General features: G+C 40.1%; 1 protein-coding gene across 1 annotated transcript in view; it reads left to right on the top strand.

Annotated features, from left to right (window-relative positions):
* Positions 1–17667, top strand: part of ABCA4 (ATP binding cassette subfamily A member 4) — a 135903-nt gene that overhangs the window by 15489 nt on the left and 102747 nt on the right. The window contains exons 5-7 of the mRNA XM_058177590.1: positions 600–727; positions 8546–8743; positions 17376–17465. Of these exons, the coding sequence (XP_058033573.1) occupies positions 600–727; positions 8546–8743; positions 17376–17465 (416 nt within the window). The remainder of the gene's footprint in view (positions 1–599; positions 728–8545; positions 8744–17375; positions 17466–17667) is intronic.

The following is a 17667-nucleotide window of genomic DNA, read 5'->3' as shown; positions in this document are numbered from 1 at the left end:
GTATGCTGTTAAATGAAGGCAATTCTTTTTGAAGAGTGTTTCCCAAACCTCTGGAATGTTCCATTACAGGTAGTCTTTGATTTACGACCATAATTGAGCCCCAAATTTTTGTTGCTAAGCAAGATGTGTATTAAATGATGACCTTTCTTCTCACTTAGAAAATCTGTACATTGACAAAATTTCCATCTGTAAATCACAAAAGGCTCCATAGCTTGGATCGACACATATGCTACGCCAATACATTATGACATTCTAGGCTCTTGGAAAGAACTCGATGTATATGAAGGTCAATACCAGCTAAACAACACACAACTGTGATTTCTCATTGTTATGTATCTATAATGCTAGTGTAGGTTGAATCACTTTTTTGTATTTATACAGTGTTTTTTAAAATAGAGTTGAAAGATTTTCTCATGCATAATTTCACATTCCTCAGACAATTTACAATCCTGTTAGATAGCCCAGTAACGTTAACCTCATCTTCCATAAAGGTAGGAATGGGCTGAGGAGTAAGTGAATTTGTATGGCTTTGTGGTTTGCTTAAAAATACATTTTGCTGTACCAACGCTTAACAGCTTTCTTACTATTTTTTCACTTAGGAAGAGGAATAAAAATCCAGGATATCTTAAAAGATGGAGAGAATTTAACCAAGTTTCTGCTTGAAAAGGCAGGCCTTCCTGATACTGTGGTCTACCACCTAATTAATGCCGTAGTGCGACCTGAACAAGTGAGTTGATGAGCTTCTGAAAAACGGGAAGCTTTTGTGTTATGTGGGTTCAGATATTTACAGCCTTTTCCCACTGTTTGTGTCCAACAATATTTTTGCTAATAAATAGAACTTAAAGCATAATACTGTAATGGAAATTAGAATTAGGCAGCAGTCTAATTCATTGAATACCACCTGCTTTAAGTGAGGAACACAGAGAGAAATTGTTTTAGCCACACCTTGGCTATGAGTTGTTCAGAACAAATATAACACAATTATAAAGGATCAGTGGTGGATTCAGCCAGTTTAAGCTGGTTTAGGTGAACTGGCTGTTAAATTGCTGGCTGGCCCCACCCCTTCCTGTCCCCCCCCCTTCCAGGAGTCCCCACGCATCCCATTTTGGTTCCCAGGTAACTGCAGGGACACCTACTAGGCCCAAAATGGGGCACGGGGGAGTGCGACATGCCCCCCCCCACCACCCATTTTTGCTCCCAGGAGACTGCAGGGAAGCCTACTAGGCCCAAAATGAGGCATGGAGGGACGTGCCCCCCCAGGCCTGTTTTTGCTCCCAGGGGGATGCAGGAGGCCGAGCGCTGCCTGTCACAACCCCTGGCCATGGCCACCATGGCCACGCCCACCTAGCCGGTCATTAGGGCAGAGAACCAGTTGCTAAATTATTTGAATCCCACCACTGGGTAGGATGCTTTAAAACCTGCTTCAGTCTGTAATTTTGCATCCAGATTTCTGTTTAGTCCTTAGTGACGTTTTGATGGGGAGAAACCTTCTCCTGGGCCAGGAATGATTCTACTCCCACTCCTTTTAATTTGTTTTCTTTAATGTGGATGGAAGGCAAAGCAACGAAACAGGGTTTTCTGCCCATTTTCCCCCATGAGTAAGGAGGTTCTGAGAAGTTTGCTTTCACAGATGCATTGAAGCTACTGGAAACTTTAACGTTTCCGTTTTGTTTTGTGGAAATATTTTTTTCCACAAAAATTTCTGGTATGCTGCTGTTTTTCAATAGAACTGTGAATGCAAGCAGAAACCAGATCATTTTTTAAATAGAAGGCAGAAGCACTAGGGCAGAAGCACTCCAATCACTACATGCCTATTGACTGTCCATTCTTAGAGGTAACATGGTTTGGTCTGCAAAAACTGAGAGGACCTCAAGGGTGGCAGGAAAAAGAAGCTACATAAAACATGAACTTTGGGGTCTAAAGGTCTCCTGGATTTTTGAAGTCCAGGTTTGGGTCAGTCTTGTGAGGTAGACCGAACAAGAAGCATGCCCAGATGAACTACTTTATAGCAGTTTAACTACTAAATAACTACTAACTACTAAGTAATTACCGTATTTTTTGGAGTATAAGACGCACCGGAGTATAAGATGCAGCTTAGTTTTTGGGGAGGAAAATAGGGGAAAAAAAATCTGCCTACCAGGTATTCATCTGGCTAGCTCCTTAGTCTGGTCAGCTTCAGCACATTAGTTTGCTGTTTTTTATCCCCTGCTTGGGGATAAAAAACAGCTTCTAAAGCACAACTGATGTTTGGAGAGAGAAGGAATGAGAAAAGCAGGCAAACCATGGAGGTCACTTCACTTGCTAGTGCCTTGTTAGGGCTGAAAAGTCACAGAGAGCCGGCAAAGCGCTTCACTTGCTAGCGCCTCCTTAGAGCTGAAAAATAGCTACATTCAGAGTATAAAACGCACCCAAACTTTCAGCCTCTTTTAGGAGGGGAAAAAGTGTGTTTTATACTCTGAAAAATACAGTACTTTATTAATAGAATCTTGCAGGTTAGAAGGTACATTTCTTCCAGTTACCTTTACAAACCAAGAAACTAGGGAGGTTCCCTTTTGAGATGTTTGCTATGCCCCCATTCTTGCTGTGGGTTAAATTGTCCCCTATCCAACCATTACCCTGTCTGTGGCTTTTCCCCCCAGTCTCCCAAGGTCATTCTCACATATCGTTACATCATGGTCCAGACCATTCCTTTCTCTTGCAGAACAAAGTTATGTGTGCGTTGAAAGGTCTCATAAACCAGTTGCTGGCATTTGGTATGATGGAAGAGCTAACCAGATGGACAACTGAATGGGAAAGGAGGCACTATCTTTCAGCTCAAGCAGTAAAACGCCTTGATCTGGCCCTGAATGGATCCCAAATTTTTCAGAAGGAGACATACTAGAATTCACAATCCCCACTCTTCATGTCAGCAGGGCAGAGGTGAAAGGGCATTGCTGGGGCATTGTCTCAGGTGAATTGATTGGGCCCTTGAAAGATAGATCTCCTGTCTTGAATTCACACCAAACAATAGCTATTTTGTTTTCTTCTTTTTAATTCTTTTACTAGAGAATTGCAGCCCCTGGTTATTCTGCGCCCATCTTCTCCTCATAGCTGACTTGTGTGTGACTCAGGCATTGGCTCTTGTGTGGCTGGGGAACTGGGAAAGGAATGTGGTGCAAATAATTGAGGTTTGCTGAAACAGATCTGTGGCACTAAAGCCTTTCTTACTGAGGAGAAGAGAAAGACACTGGCTGAATAGCACAATTCCTCTTTATATATATTTCTTTTTTTGTTGTTGTTATATAATGCTCAGAACAGAAGTGGGAAGTACGTGTGGTTATTTATGGCCAGCAGGAGATGGAATTAATTAGCCTGCCTTTCACTCTGTTAGTTATTTTTTTTTTTCCAAATTGTGGATGGTTTATGTGACTTTTGTTCAACTGTTCAGCTGATTGGATTCTGACTGGTGCTATAGGAAACTCCCTAGCAGCTCTTTTATTTGTGCAGAAGAGGGGAAAAAAGTTCGGTGTAACATGAATGTTAGCAGCCGCCTATGCCAGCCTAAACTGATCCAGTAAATAACATTTGATTTCTCATTCTAAAAAAATAATACAAGTAGGTACATGGCTAAGTCACCTTGAAATATAGTTTGAGAACCTTTGAAACAGTGATGCATGTGAGACAGTTTCACTGAAATCCAATCTCCCTCTTATGAAGAACTTAATCTCGGTTATCCTTAAAGGAACATACAGTATTTAAGTGCTGTGCTATATCAGAATCTGAATACAGGTAGTCCTCCACTTACAACAGTTCAGTTCAAAGTTACAACAGCACTGAAAAAAGTGACATGACCGTTTTTTCATGGTTTAGGACCTTTGCAGCATCCCCACGATCATGTGATCAAAATTTGGATGTTTGGAAACTGATTCGTATTTATGACCATTACTGTGTTCCAAGATCGTGTGATCTCATTTTGCAATCTTCTGACAAACAAAGTTAATGGGAGAGTCAGATTCACTTAACAACTGGGTTACTAACTAATCAACGGCAGTGATTCACTTAACAATTGGGGCAAGAAAGGTTGTAAAATGGGGCAAAACTCACTAAAGAAATGTCTGACTTAACAACAGAAATTTTGGGCTCAATCGTGGTCGTAAGTCAAGGACCAGTGGTGGGTTTCAAATTTTTTTACTACCGGTTCTGTAGGTGTGGCTTGGTGGGCGTGGCGTGGCTTGGTGGGTGTAGCTTGGTAGGCGTGGCAGGGGAAGGATACTGTAAAATCTCCATTCCCTCCCCACTCCGAGGGAAGGATACTGCAAAATCCCCATTTCCTCCCAATCAGCTGGAATTTGGGAGGCAGAGAATAGATGGGGGCGGGGCCAGTCAGAATTTTTATTACCGGTTCTCTGAACTGCTCAAAATTTCCGCTACCGGTTCTCCAGAACTGGTCAGAACCTGCTGAAACCCACCTCTGTTGAGGACTAACTGTAGCAAAGAGTGTTTATTAGTTCTTGTCAGAATAAAATCCCATATCTGCTGTTAATACAGATTATAGATCAGGATAGACAATATCTTCCACAACATTGGCACAGCTACAGAGAAACAGCACTAAGCAGTGCCTTAGCCCTCCAAACCTTCCCAAAACGCAGCAGTTTCTTCCTGCTAGATCTAATAATTGGTTAGGTGAATTCTGACAGGAGGTTGTAAAAAAATGCTTTTAAAAGGCTCTGGCGATTCCAGCTGAGTTGCCTGATCATCAGAGGCTTTTCTTTTCTTTTAAAGGAGAAAAAATGCTTTTAAAAGAAAAGAAAAGCCTCTGATTATCAGGCAACTCAGCTGGGATCATCAGAGGAGCCTTTTAAAAGCATTTTTTCTCTTCAGCTGAAGAGGTTGTAGAAAAAATGCTTTTAAAAGTAAAAAAAAAAAGTTGGCCACACCCACCCAGTCATATTACTTTTCCTTGTGATATCTGACTTGGAGCTCTCTGTCATATGAGAAGGTATTCCTCTTTATGCATTCTAAAATATCAAACTTATTTGAGCCGCTGCTTATTTTTTTTTATTTTGTCATATGAGAAGGTATTCCTCTTTATGCATTCTAAAGTATCAAACTTATTTGAGCCGCTGATTTTTTTTTTTTTTTTTTTCTACTGACTGGCATATACTGAGATTCCACCTGGGAACATGTATGTGTTGCAACTCTCTTTCGGCTTGAAAAATCTTATTGTGTGCGGTTAAGCCAAAGTGCATGGCTGCTCCACAGAACAGACTTTGCCATTGTCATGGGATGTTCTGATGCTTCTTTGCCACGGCTAATAATATATCCTGTTTCCTCTTCCAATATCATTCTAAGGAAACTATGAAAAAGAATGGATAGTCCCAGCAATGCTGTTTACAAGGGTTTCAGTCTTCTGTAAAGAACTGCATGCAGCTGAAGGGCTGACCTCGTAAGCACCCTGGGAGCGCAGGAAATGACACACACTCACACATAAAAGCTCAGCCTAATCTGGAGGCCAACTAACTGAGAAAATATTTTGCTTCTCTTCTCAAAAGTGCTTGCTGAACAATGGCACGCAGATAAAATTACTGGAATTTACTTCCCAACTGCTGCTTTCAAGTTACAAGAGAGATAACGGAGCTGTTTCTGACTCATAGGAAAAGCTGGGCTGCAAAGAAAACCAGATGGGTGGTTTAAGAAGAACATTTTTGAATTGGGGCTTCATTTAAAATTCTATTGTAGAAATGACATTTAATGACTAGTAATCTCTTTCAGTAAATCAATATTAATAATTTGTTTCGTTAAGGTTTTTTTAATATTAAATCTTCTATTGGCCCTGGTTCCAAAAAAATATCCATAGAATAGTATTTAGACCAGGGATGGTATTCACTTCAGTGGTGGGATTCAAATTTTTTTACTACCGATTCTGTGGGTGTTGCTTGGTGGGCGGTGGCATGGCTTGGTGGGCATGGCAGGGGAAGGATACTGTAAAATCTCCATTCCCTCCTCACTCCAGGGGAAGGTTATTGCAAAAGTCCCATTTCCTCCCAATCAGCTGGGACTCAGGAGACAGAGAATAGATGGGGGCAGAGCCAGTCATAGGTGGTATTTACCGGTTCTCTGAACTACTCAAAATTTCCACTACCGGTTCTCCAGAACTGGTCAGAACCTGCTGAAACCCACCTCTGATTCATTTACCTTCGCTACCGGTTTGCAAATGTGAGCATGCACCAGAAGTAGGTTTCAGCAGGTTCTTTCCAGTTCTGGAGAACCGGTAGCAGAAATTTTGAGTAGTTCAGAGAACCGGTAGTAAAAATTCTGACTGGCCCCGCCCCCATCTATTCTCTGCCTCCCAAGTCCCAGCTGATCAGGAGGAAATGGGGATTTTTGCAGTAACCTTCCCCTGGAGTGGGGTGGGAATGGAGATTTTATAGTATCCTTCTCCTGGAGTGGGATGGGAATGGAGATTTTACAGTATCCTTTTCCTTCCACGCCCACCAAGCCACGCCCACCAAGCCATGCCACACCCACCAAGCCACACCCACAGAACCAGTAGTAAAAAAATTTGAAACCCACCACTGGCGACCCACCACTCCTCCTCCTTCTGTGCATATGCAGAGGGTCAAAAACAGGATGTAATGACATCCAGGTGGGTGGGCGGAGCTTCCCACCGCCGGCGCTACCGGATTGTACGATCCAGATAGAGCCAGCTGAATTTAGACTGATGCTTTTGTTTCCACTTTTGTACCACAAAATATTTTGAAATGTACCACAATATCTACAAATCACAAAACAAAAATTCTCAAGATAACCTAGTAATTCTACAACTGCTTGAATACATCCTGATTGTGCTAGTATTTTCTTGGCAGTAACATGGATTGTAATGCCTTACTTCTTCTGGAAAGTACCTAAGACATCTAGTCTGGTCTATTGCCCTGGTATTTACGGGTTGTCTCCCATCCAACTAATAAAAGGATCTTTTCCTAGTTGCAACTTCATTTCTTGATAGGAATCTAAAATACTTGCCTCCAAGACAACTGTGGCAGTTACACAGGTACTATTCTAGCTTCTGGTTGTTACGCCAGAAGCTAGAATAGTAGTTTCTAGTTACGCATTCGTTACTTTCTTTCAAGCATCTGTTTCTACTGACAAGATTGTGAAGTTTTATTTCTTTATCAGAAGTGAAAATAATAATATCAGTATTATTCTGCCACATATTCTATATTCTTGTAGAAGTGTGACATAGGATACAATCTTAGTTTCTGATAAGGTTAAAAATGAACAGCATTGGACAGGATTCCATTTTTTACATTGACTTAAATTGCATGATGATTTTACCAACTACTCCCACATAGGGAGGTGAATCTGGGTCAGTTAGAGCAATAAACTAGCAGTAAAGTGTTATCTACTTCAAGATGGGAGAAAAAGATATTCTAAGGTACAGGTAGTCCCCAGTTTAAGAATAAGTTCTATTCCCAAGTTCTGTCCTTAAGCCAAATTTGTAGTAAACTGGATATTGTAGTACTCTGTAATGAATTTGAATCATTATGTATTTAACTTGATTTTGATATAATAAGCCCTGTTCTTAATTATGGGTTGTCCTATGTCTGTCTGTCTGTCTGTCTGTCTGCCTATCCATCTATCTATCTATCTATCTATCTATCTATTCAATTTTCCTAGCCACCCAGTCAAAGACTCTGGGCAGCTTACAATTAAGAAAATACATTACAATCAAAATACTAAAAACATTTTAAAAAAATTAAAACAATGGAAACATCCAAAATAAATAAACATAGCAGTCAAGATATTTGGTCAGTTAACAATACAGCCAGGAAACTGAGTCCTTAACACATTCAGCACCCCAGACTCAGGAATATAGCCAGGTTTTATGATCTTAAGAAAGGCTAACAGGGTTGTTGAACCATTCTAATCTCCCAAGAGGGGACATGCCATAGAGCAGGGGCCACTGCAGAAAAAGCCCATCTTCTAGTCTCTGGTATACTCTAGATCAGGGGTGTCCAAACTTGGCCCCTTGAAGAGTGGGGGACTTCAACTGCCAGAATTCCCCAGCCAGCATGAGCTATAAATATGAGCAAGTAACTGGTTAGGGAATTCTGGGAATTGAAGTCCTCCACTCTTCAAAGGGCCAAGTTTGGACATCCCTGCTCTAGATACTCTGGCTGACAGGATCTGCAGCATGGCCAATCTACTAGATGTGATTGGACAGACAGAGATTCTTGGAAAAAGACAATCCCTCAGGTAAAATGTTGAACATCATATCTTGATTGGACTTCTATCTCCTCTCACCTGCTTGTCCTGCAGTTTGTGACCGTGTACCTGCCAACACAATCTTCCCATCTTTCCAAGCTCTCTTTTAATGTATTTTAAAAATTGTTTTAATTTTTTTTTTTTAAAATGAGAAGCTAGCATGTTGCAAAAGAACACATTGGCCTCCAATATAACATGCATTTCCAACAATGCCTCTGCGCTCCATGGAGACCTCCCAAGGCATTTTTAGATGATACCGTAATAAAATGATGGGTGACTACAATTTGTGTTTTGTCCACAGTTTGCCTTTGGTGTCCCAGACTTGACTTTGAAAGATATAGCTTGCAGCCAGAACTTGCTGAATCGCTTTATCATCTTCCGGAGTCCAAGTGGCTTTCAGGCTGTGCATAGAGCAATGTGTGCCCTTTCCCAGGAGAATTTGCAAAAAATTGAAGACTCCTTATATGCAAATGTGGACTTCTTTAAGCTTTTCCATTTGGTAAGTTCCAGCCAAAGGCTTATCTTTTTACTAATGGGAATGACAGTGGGGTATGGTTCATTTGTTTAAACCAAGTTCAACAAAGTAGATTTTTCTTAGATCATGAAATAAAACAAATAAAGTAATGATATAGTTATTGTGTGACAGGGTCAGAGGCATAATCAGGAACTATAGAGTCCTGGCAGCCATGCCAGAGAAACTTCAGTTGAAGAACAAAGAAAAGAAATGAGATTAGAGGATTATATTGTATTCCATCACTCACGAAGAAACAAATTGAATCTACGTACTGTCAGTGTTCCAGAAACCCCCCCAACTCCCAGTAAAAACTCTGAAGCAAGCATTTTGCAAAGTTCTATTTACTAGAATAGGTAAACTGGCACATCTGGGAAAACCCGAATCTGAGAGGTCCGGGTTTTCCCTCAGTAAATCAAAACCCCCCAAACCATCCCCTCACTCCTAAGTCAATCACATGCTCCAATCACCTTCTGTCCCATTTCGAGACAGCACTCCGACCACTCCTTCTCCAGATGGAAGATCGGCCTGACCTTGACCGACAGGAAGAATGCTATTATGTCAAAGACAACCCCTCTACTAAATCCCCCCTCCTGCTTTCCCACACATGAGAAAATGGCAGCACGGAAGCTTCCAGCCTAATATGGCTTCCAAAGCTGACGCCTACTATATTTCAGCCATAAGGGAAAAGGCTTTGGGAGGCTGGTGGAATTGTGCCACTCATGGCAACTTTTTCTCTTAATATTAATAGTGAACATTTCTCTGAATTTGAATCCTTGCATTGCCAAAAAGACTGTGTAACAGAGGCATATAGCACAGGTGTGGAATCCCAAAGTTTACTGAAGTTTAAAAAACTGTTTAGGGAAATATGCTGTCAAACACTCCTTAGTTGCATTTGTTACAAGGTCTGTGGTGTGTGTATGATTTAATCTTATAAATATAATTTAAAGAGCCTAAGCTGCATCTTCATTCATGGTACTTTTTAACTCAATATCCTAATGAATAGAATAAAGGAAATATTTTGTACAGGAAGCTTATCTCAACAACAGCATATATTCCTTAAAAAAAAAAAAAGAAGGCAAGGAAAGAGGTGGGACGATCACTGCAAAATCCACACTATTATTATTATTTATTTATTTTGTCACAACAATATATGTAGGTATCATACAAAAAGATTATATAGTAAATAAACATATATATATATATATTTTTAAAAAAAGACAATAGGACAGGAACGGTAGGCACGTTTGTGCGCTTATGCACGCCCCTTATGGTCCTCTTAGGAATGGGGTGAGATCAATAGTAGAAAGTTTTTGGATAAAACTTTTGGGATTATGGGAAGAGACCACAGAGTCAGGTAAAGTATTCCAAGCACTGATGATTCTGTTACAGAAGTCATATTTTCTGCAATCTAGATTAAAGCGGGAGCTTTTTCCTTTGTTTTGGCATAGATGAAGGCAAAAACTTTCCTTAAACAGATATGTTGGCTGGTAGTGGATGATGAAAGCACACCAAGAATACCAGGATAAAGGAGTCCAGAGGACTAAATTAGATGCATTGTGATTCACTTGATACATTACACTCATTTCTTCCCATAAAGTGATAGAAGTTTTACTTGAAGTGGTGCTAGAAAGAGATATAAAGCCTTCTTCTCACATATCTTTCCTCTTCATCCCAATATCTCCAAACTTTCTTCTTCCTTTCAACTCCAATGTTCATGGTGCTTTGACTGAGTACCATGTGCATGCAGGATTTCTAGTTATTTTAATAAAGGCATGGCTGCCTTCTTCATTTGCAAACCTTCCGGAAATGTCTGACTTTACCTTCTGTATCTGGGATGGCAAGCAGTTTGGAGAATTGGTCCAACACATATGGAAGGCCCCAAACTGGAAATGACTGTAATATGGAATAGCTCAAAGATCATTTAGGATGGAGAGACATAAAATTTTCTTAAACCATTCAAAAAAAATATGACTAAAAATCTTGCATTACAACATACTAAATTTTAAATTTGGATCAACAAAATATAATTCCTATGTTTCCTTAATATTCTTGATCCAAGAAAATAAATTGGTTGGCCTCACGACATGCTGAACTGCAAACTATCCAATCACTTTAACCCAGGGGATGTCAAACTATCGACCCTCAGGACAGATGCATCATGCGCTGGCCACAACCATGCCCAATTTAGCAAAGGGGGAAAAATATCACACAACAACGCTGTAATGACGCAAGTTTGATACCCCTGCTTTAGCCCAATCTAAGATGTTGTATAAACACAGAGTTCTATAACACTGGTTTGCCCCAAAGGAGGACTTTAATTCTTCAAGTTATTGGGGAGAAATAAATTGGATAAAGTGTTCTGGATGATTTTGAGAATGGATTTTATTTGCTTATTCCTGATCTAGTTCCTCTGCCTTTTTGGTTTTTATTAAAAGAAGACTTCTACAGGTACATGCAGAAAAAGTAGCTACATTCATCACTCTAAGTTACACCTAGATCACCCCATAAGTACACCTGATGAATTATTCATAGCTGATGTGGATTTTTCCCTCCTTTCTTCACAAATCCAGCAAAATAAGTGGAAGGAATGTATGAAATACGTTGAAGAGATGGGCATTAAAAAAATAAATAAAACACAGGATACAAAGGGAAAAGGAAAGCTACATCATTGGAACAAATGGATCGATGGATAAGAGTCCATGTGGTTTGGGGGTCAAAAAGAGAAGCAATTTATAATCAAAAGGTAATGAGATGTGTTGTGGATAAATTGGAGAATTACTAACACATCTTCTCCTTGAAAAAAACATTTCTTTTATTAAAGATACCAGGAGTGAAGGGCGGAAGATTTGGAGCATGAGTCAAATGGTGGATGCTACATGACACATTCATTAGAGAATAAGAGAGTTTTGTCTGGCAGAGAAAAGAAGAGTGAAGGAGGGAAGGGACCATTTATACTTGTCAGAGTCAGCACATTCTTTAGATTTCTTCCAGGAGGGTACCACAGACTAGTACCAGGAATGGATAATGTGGGCAGAGGCAATAAGCCAAGCTTGCTCTGTCAAGGTGCAATGAAGGAGAAGGAGGAGAAGGGCCTACAAGAGACCCCCTGCAGTATTCCAGGATGCATTTGAATCAGCTTTTGCCTTTAGATTAACCCCATGTTTGGAAACTTTCCAGAGTGAGTCTCACTGTCTCTCTATTCTTCTATTGTATTGAAAGTTCAGATGAAGTACCCTAAATGCCCCAGGGCACTTTCGGTTGCAGGCCCTTCTACTGTATACAATTGGTGCGAAACACCAACATGCCTCCCCACCCCCAAACCTGTCATTTTGTTAGGTTTCTGACAGCTGAAACATTTTTGGTGCAGGAGAAGCCTTTCTTGGCTTTCATGTCAGCTTGCTGTCAGGATGGAATGATGCCCTTAGCGGCACTTAGCTCCTCCAGAGGCCTTTTGACCTGCAATCCAATTGAGAGTTGCTGCATTTTACAACATTGCCTTAGGAAATGAAATCTGTATTGAAAAAGGATCTTCGCTGAAAGCAGGGGTGGGGGTGGAGAGAGTATCTGTCCATTTGCGAAGAAATTTGTGGGGTTCTCCTGAACATGCTTGAAGAGCAGTTGGCAGGCTTGGCTAGGATGGCCTTTGTAAAGCTCTATGTTGTGGGGCAATTTATCCCATTCCTAGACTGGGAAGCAGTGCTTAAGGTCATCATGCCTTGCTTATCTCCCTGGTTGGGCTTGAGTACTGCAAAGAGCTTTACAGGGGGCTGACTTTGAAGAGTGTTCACAATCTTCAATTGATGCAAAATACACTGTTGTTCGGTACATGTAAAACCTCTGCTCCATGAGATGTAGTATTGGCAACCACTCTGCTTCTGGGTTCAGTGTGTGATGCTGGTAGTTACCTTGAAAGCCATTCATGGATTGGGCCATGTTACTTGAGAGGATCACCTCTCCCCAACTGTATATGTCCATCCTGTTAGATCCAGCAGGAGAGGCATGTTCAGGATCCCATCCATTACAGGCTGTCATTTTGCAGGACCCAGGAAAACAGCCTTTCCTGCTGTGGTAGCTGCTCTGGCACAGCATTTCCCCAAAGATCTGAACTGTCTTGATACCGGTGAGATTTGGTAAGGACTTGATTTTGTCATTGAGCCTGGAAGCCTGGAGGTATCTTCGAACCATTGCTAGACCACCAGTCATAAGTGGAGGACTATCTGTATCTTGTTTTTTAGAATCATTAGCTGACCAAAGTCGTGTCTTTTGGTTTAAGACTTTCATCTTGTCCCAAATTCTTAACAACAAATGTAAGTCTGATGGAAAATCCATGTATTATAAGCCTGTTACAGTTACTCCAAAATGAACTCTGCATTGGTTCCCTATCCTTACTGTTCATATTGTAGAACAGCTGTCTACAAATTGATACCTTCTTAGGTGTATTTGGTTTTCAAACTCTGTTTCCCCAGCCTTCACGGTCAATGGTGTATTGACTGACAGAGATTAAAAATGAAGGGAATGTCAGGAAGCATGCCAAAACTGCATGCAAAAGCAAGGAAAAGAAAGAGTTCCATTAGCCTGGAGCTCTTAGTGAGAAGCAGCAAACACAAGGCATGGAGGCTTCCAGTTTATGGCCAACTGGCATCCAGGTACAGATAACCTTCTTCTGTTTTGGTTTCCAGATATGTTGAACTTCAACGTTCATAACCAGAATAGAAATCTCATCTACTGTGTCCATAATATGAATTTTGCATAAGGATGCTTTAAAGCAGTAGCCCCCCAACCTTTTGGGCACCAGGGAACAGTTCCATGGAGAAAGGTTTATCTGCGGACTGTAGGAGTGGTGATTTTGCATGCTACCTGCATCCTGCAGGTGGGGCTTCACTTGTTTGTGTGGCCCAATTGCTGGAATGCTGCATACCGATGCCAGTCCACGGAGCAGGGGTTGGAGACCCCTGAATAAGGCTTTTGGCTATATTTTATGAAGCAATCATAAGATTAAGATCAAGACTTAGATGGAAATTGATGTTAGCTGGAGGATCTAACCCAAAATAGTGTATGTTCTTCTTTCCTTATAACGACTAGCCTTGTGGTGCAACCAAAACAATCTGGAACTGAACACACTCAAAACCGTAGAAATGGTGGTAGATTTTAGGAAAAACCCTTCCATACTTCCACCTCTCAAAATACTTGACAACACAGTATCAACAGTAGAAACCTTCAAATTTCTGGGTTCTATCATATCGCAAGATCTCAAATGGACAGCTAACATCAAAAACATCATTAAAAAAGGACAACAAAGATTGTTCTTTCTGCGCCAACTCAGTAAGCTCAAACTGCCCAAGGAGCTGCTGATCCAATTCTACAGAGGAATTATTGAGTCTGTCATTTGCACCTCTATAACTGTCTGGTTCGGTTCTGCAACCCAACAAGAAAAGCACAGACTTCAGAGGATAATTAGAACTGCAGAAAAATAATTGCTACCAACTTGCCTTCCATTGAGGACCTGTATACTGCACGAATCAAGAAGAGGGCCGTGAAAATATTTGCAGATCCCTCGCATCCTGGACATAAACTGTTTCAACTCCTACCCTCAAGACGACGCTATAGAGCACTGCACCAGAACAGTTCCATGGAGAAAGGTTTATCTGCGGACTGTAGGAGTGGTGATTTTGCATGCTACCTGCATCCTGCAGGTGGGGCTTCACTTGTTTGTGTGGCCCAATTGCTGGAATGCTGCATACCGATGCCAGTCCACGGAGCAGGGGTTGGAGACCCCTGAATAAGGCTTTTGGCTATATTTTATGAAGCAATCATAAGATTAAGATCAAGACTTAGATGGAAATTGATGTTAGCTGGAGGATCTAACCCAAAATAGTGTATGTTCTTCTTTCCTTATAATATAAAGCATCCGTTTTATCAGTACTTAATAGCGTTGCGTGCCACAAAATTCCTTTTTTATCATTACAGGCCAATGATGTGCAATGTCCCTTAGTATTTTTGGGACATAATACTAAGGAATTGGGGAATTTTTAAACTATTTTCACCTCATTTGTCAGTGACAATGCAAACCTAAGTGTATGGACTCAGAAATAAGACTCAAATAAGAAATAAACCTCAACACATGAGGTTCCGGACCTAGAATGGTACCTCACTTATAAAATGAGCAGTTTTAATAAATATATATTTATTACAGGTAATCCTCGAGTTCATTTAGTGACCGTTCAAAGTTACAGCGGCACTGAAAAAAGTGACATGATCATTTTTCATACTTACGACCGCTAAGGCATCCCAAGGGTCATGTGATCAAAATTCAGACACCTGGCAACTGATTCCCTTTTATGACGGTTGCAGTGTGGTGTGATCCTGTGATCATCTTTTGCAACCTTCTGACAAGCAAAGTCCATGGAGAAGCCAGATTGACTTAACAGAGGTGTTACTAACTTATCAACTGCAGTGATTCACTTAACAATTGTAGCAAGAAAGGTCATAAAATGGGGCAAAATTCACTTAACAAATGACTCGCTTAGCAACAAAAAGTGGACTCAATTGTGGTTGTAAGTCAAGGACTAGCTGTATTTGCCTTTTCTGGGCAAAAGAATGGACTGTTAAAAGCTAAAAATGCAAGTCAAATGAAGAATCTGATCCAGCTGATCTGGTGGAAAGTTAGGGTAGCACAAGGAAATGAACAGAGAGCAATGCAGTATGGCTTAGACGAATTTTTTAAATCCTTTGTTTGCCTTGTAAAATTACTCACATTACAATTTCCTTGTTTCACTGGACTTTCTCATAAGTGACAGACAGACCATGAACAAGAAAGGCCTGTCCTGTAATCTGTGGTATGTGTTATCCCACTGAGTGAAGTTTTCTGAAATAATTTCGACAAGCCAGAAGGATGATACCTAAAAGGTAAAGGGAGTGAATCATCTTCATACTTGAATTATATGTTTCCCACAGTTTGAAGCGCAGCCCATGCATTCCGGCTTGTCTTGTACATTTCAGCTCACCATTTAGGAAAGAAAACTGCATTCTTTCGGAGCTCTACCAACGCTTGGTCGTCCGCAAAGTTGTTTCAAGCCCTTTGTGTTACACCAGGACATTATTGTTTTACATAAAAAGGATAGCTGTGTGGGTGGGTTGTATAAAGAAGTATATGTTGTGGTTTATAGTGTCAACAAATGTTGAGAGTACCATGTCACAGAATGTTACCTGAAGCATTGTATACTTTTAGGTGTCGTATAATTTCCTATGGATGACTTAGAAAATACAACTCATGAAACGCTATGATATCACTTGCTCTCCCTTAAATACGATAAATTATTCCTAGAGATTCTGTGTTTGGAACTGGGAGACTGGTGTGATTAGTCCAGAAGGAATATATTGAAAGAGCCCTCAAGGTCTGTTCTTGCATGCATAAGATAACCTAGTTAAAGTACTGCCTGATCCCTATTCCAGATTTTTCATTCAAGCAGCCCTACTAACCCAAGATAGCTTTATTTTCCTCTATTTGGTTCTGTCTAAACCATCCAAAAACAATTAAGATTTCAGGATACGTCCTACAACATGTACAATATAGCTGCTCAAGAAAATATTCTCTTTTGGAGTAAGCAATGTTATGCAATGGTAGCAAAGGAGAAATAAAAAACATGCCCCAAAAAATTAAAGTCCTGAGAGAAGAGGAGGGGAGAAGGAAACCGTTAAACCTAATTCACACCAAGTCATACATTATCTCAGTATAGCAGTTCATATATTGCCTTTTGTTTTTAGTCCTCTCAACTCCGTCTTCCAAAGGATCTCATCAACTTCATTCAATGAAGACTTTCTTGATAATAATAATAATAATAATAATAATAATAATAATAATAATAATAATAATAATAATAATAATAATAATATTTTAATTTTTATACCGCCCTTCTCCCGAAGGACTCAGGGCGGTGCACAGCCAGAATAAAAATACAAAGAGAAACAATACATATAATATTAAGAACACCCCTTAAAAAACTTATTCAATTGGCCAAAAATTTAAAATACAATAACACCCTATAAAAATTTACAAAAATTTAAAACCCATAAAAGTAAATTAAAAATTTTAAAATCAAGCCAGTCCAGCTAGACAGAATAAATAGGTTTTAAGTTCGCGGCGAAAGGTCCGAAGGTGATCTCCATTTTTCTTGATCTCCATTTTTCTTTTGACTTATTCATTCTTCTTTTGTATATGCAATGTGATCAACATTCATTCTCTCTCTATAACCTCAGTGACCTTCCCTAGTATTGGTTACACACTTTGTATTCAATCAACATTCATTTATCACCCATTCATCCTTAATTACATCTCTTCTTCTTAGAAATAGTTCTTAGAAATACTTCCTACCATATTCAACATGCACTAATATTTCCTTTGAAATATAATACCCAATACTAACTCCACACAACAACGATAGATGCATACCTTTATACCCAGCTATTTTTGATACTGCTGCCATTACTATATTTAAACTGGTTTTACAATTCCATCAGTCCAAAACTGGAGTCTTTAGACTTGGAAGCAAACATTCATGGTCTATCATGAGTGAAGTTCTGTTAACGACTCACCAGCATGTCTGTCTTTCCATTGCAGCTTCCCACTGTTTGGGACAATAATGCACAAGGTGCTGACCTAGTGCTCTGGGGACGAATATTTTCTAATATATCTCAAGCAATACACAAGGTAAGTGAGCATGGTTTAAAAATTTAAATATTGTAGTCCAATTTCTCTAGAAGGTATTTGGTTGGAGACGATGATTGTGTTGGGTACAATCTGGTCATGAGAGTAAATGGGCTTATTCAAGACCAATGTAGAAGCTATATATTACCCAGGTCTGGCCGCGCTATTCTGGAGACAGAAATTCTTGTACATTTTTCTAAGATTA

Source organism: Ahaetulla prasina, chromosome 3 (genome assembly GCF_028640845.1).
Source record: "Ahaetulla prasina isolate Xishuangbanna chromosome 3, ASM2864084v1, whole genome shotgun sequence".
Classification (NCBI taxonomy): domain Eukaryota; kingdom Metazoa; phylum Chordata; class Lepidosauria; order Squamata; family Colubridae; genus Ahaetulla; species Ahaetulla prasina.
Note: the sequence above shows the minus strand (reverse complement) of the source record. Positions and strands in the feature narration are given on the sequence as shown.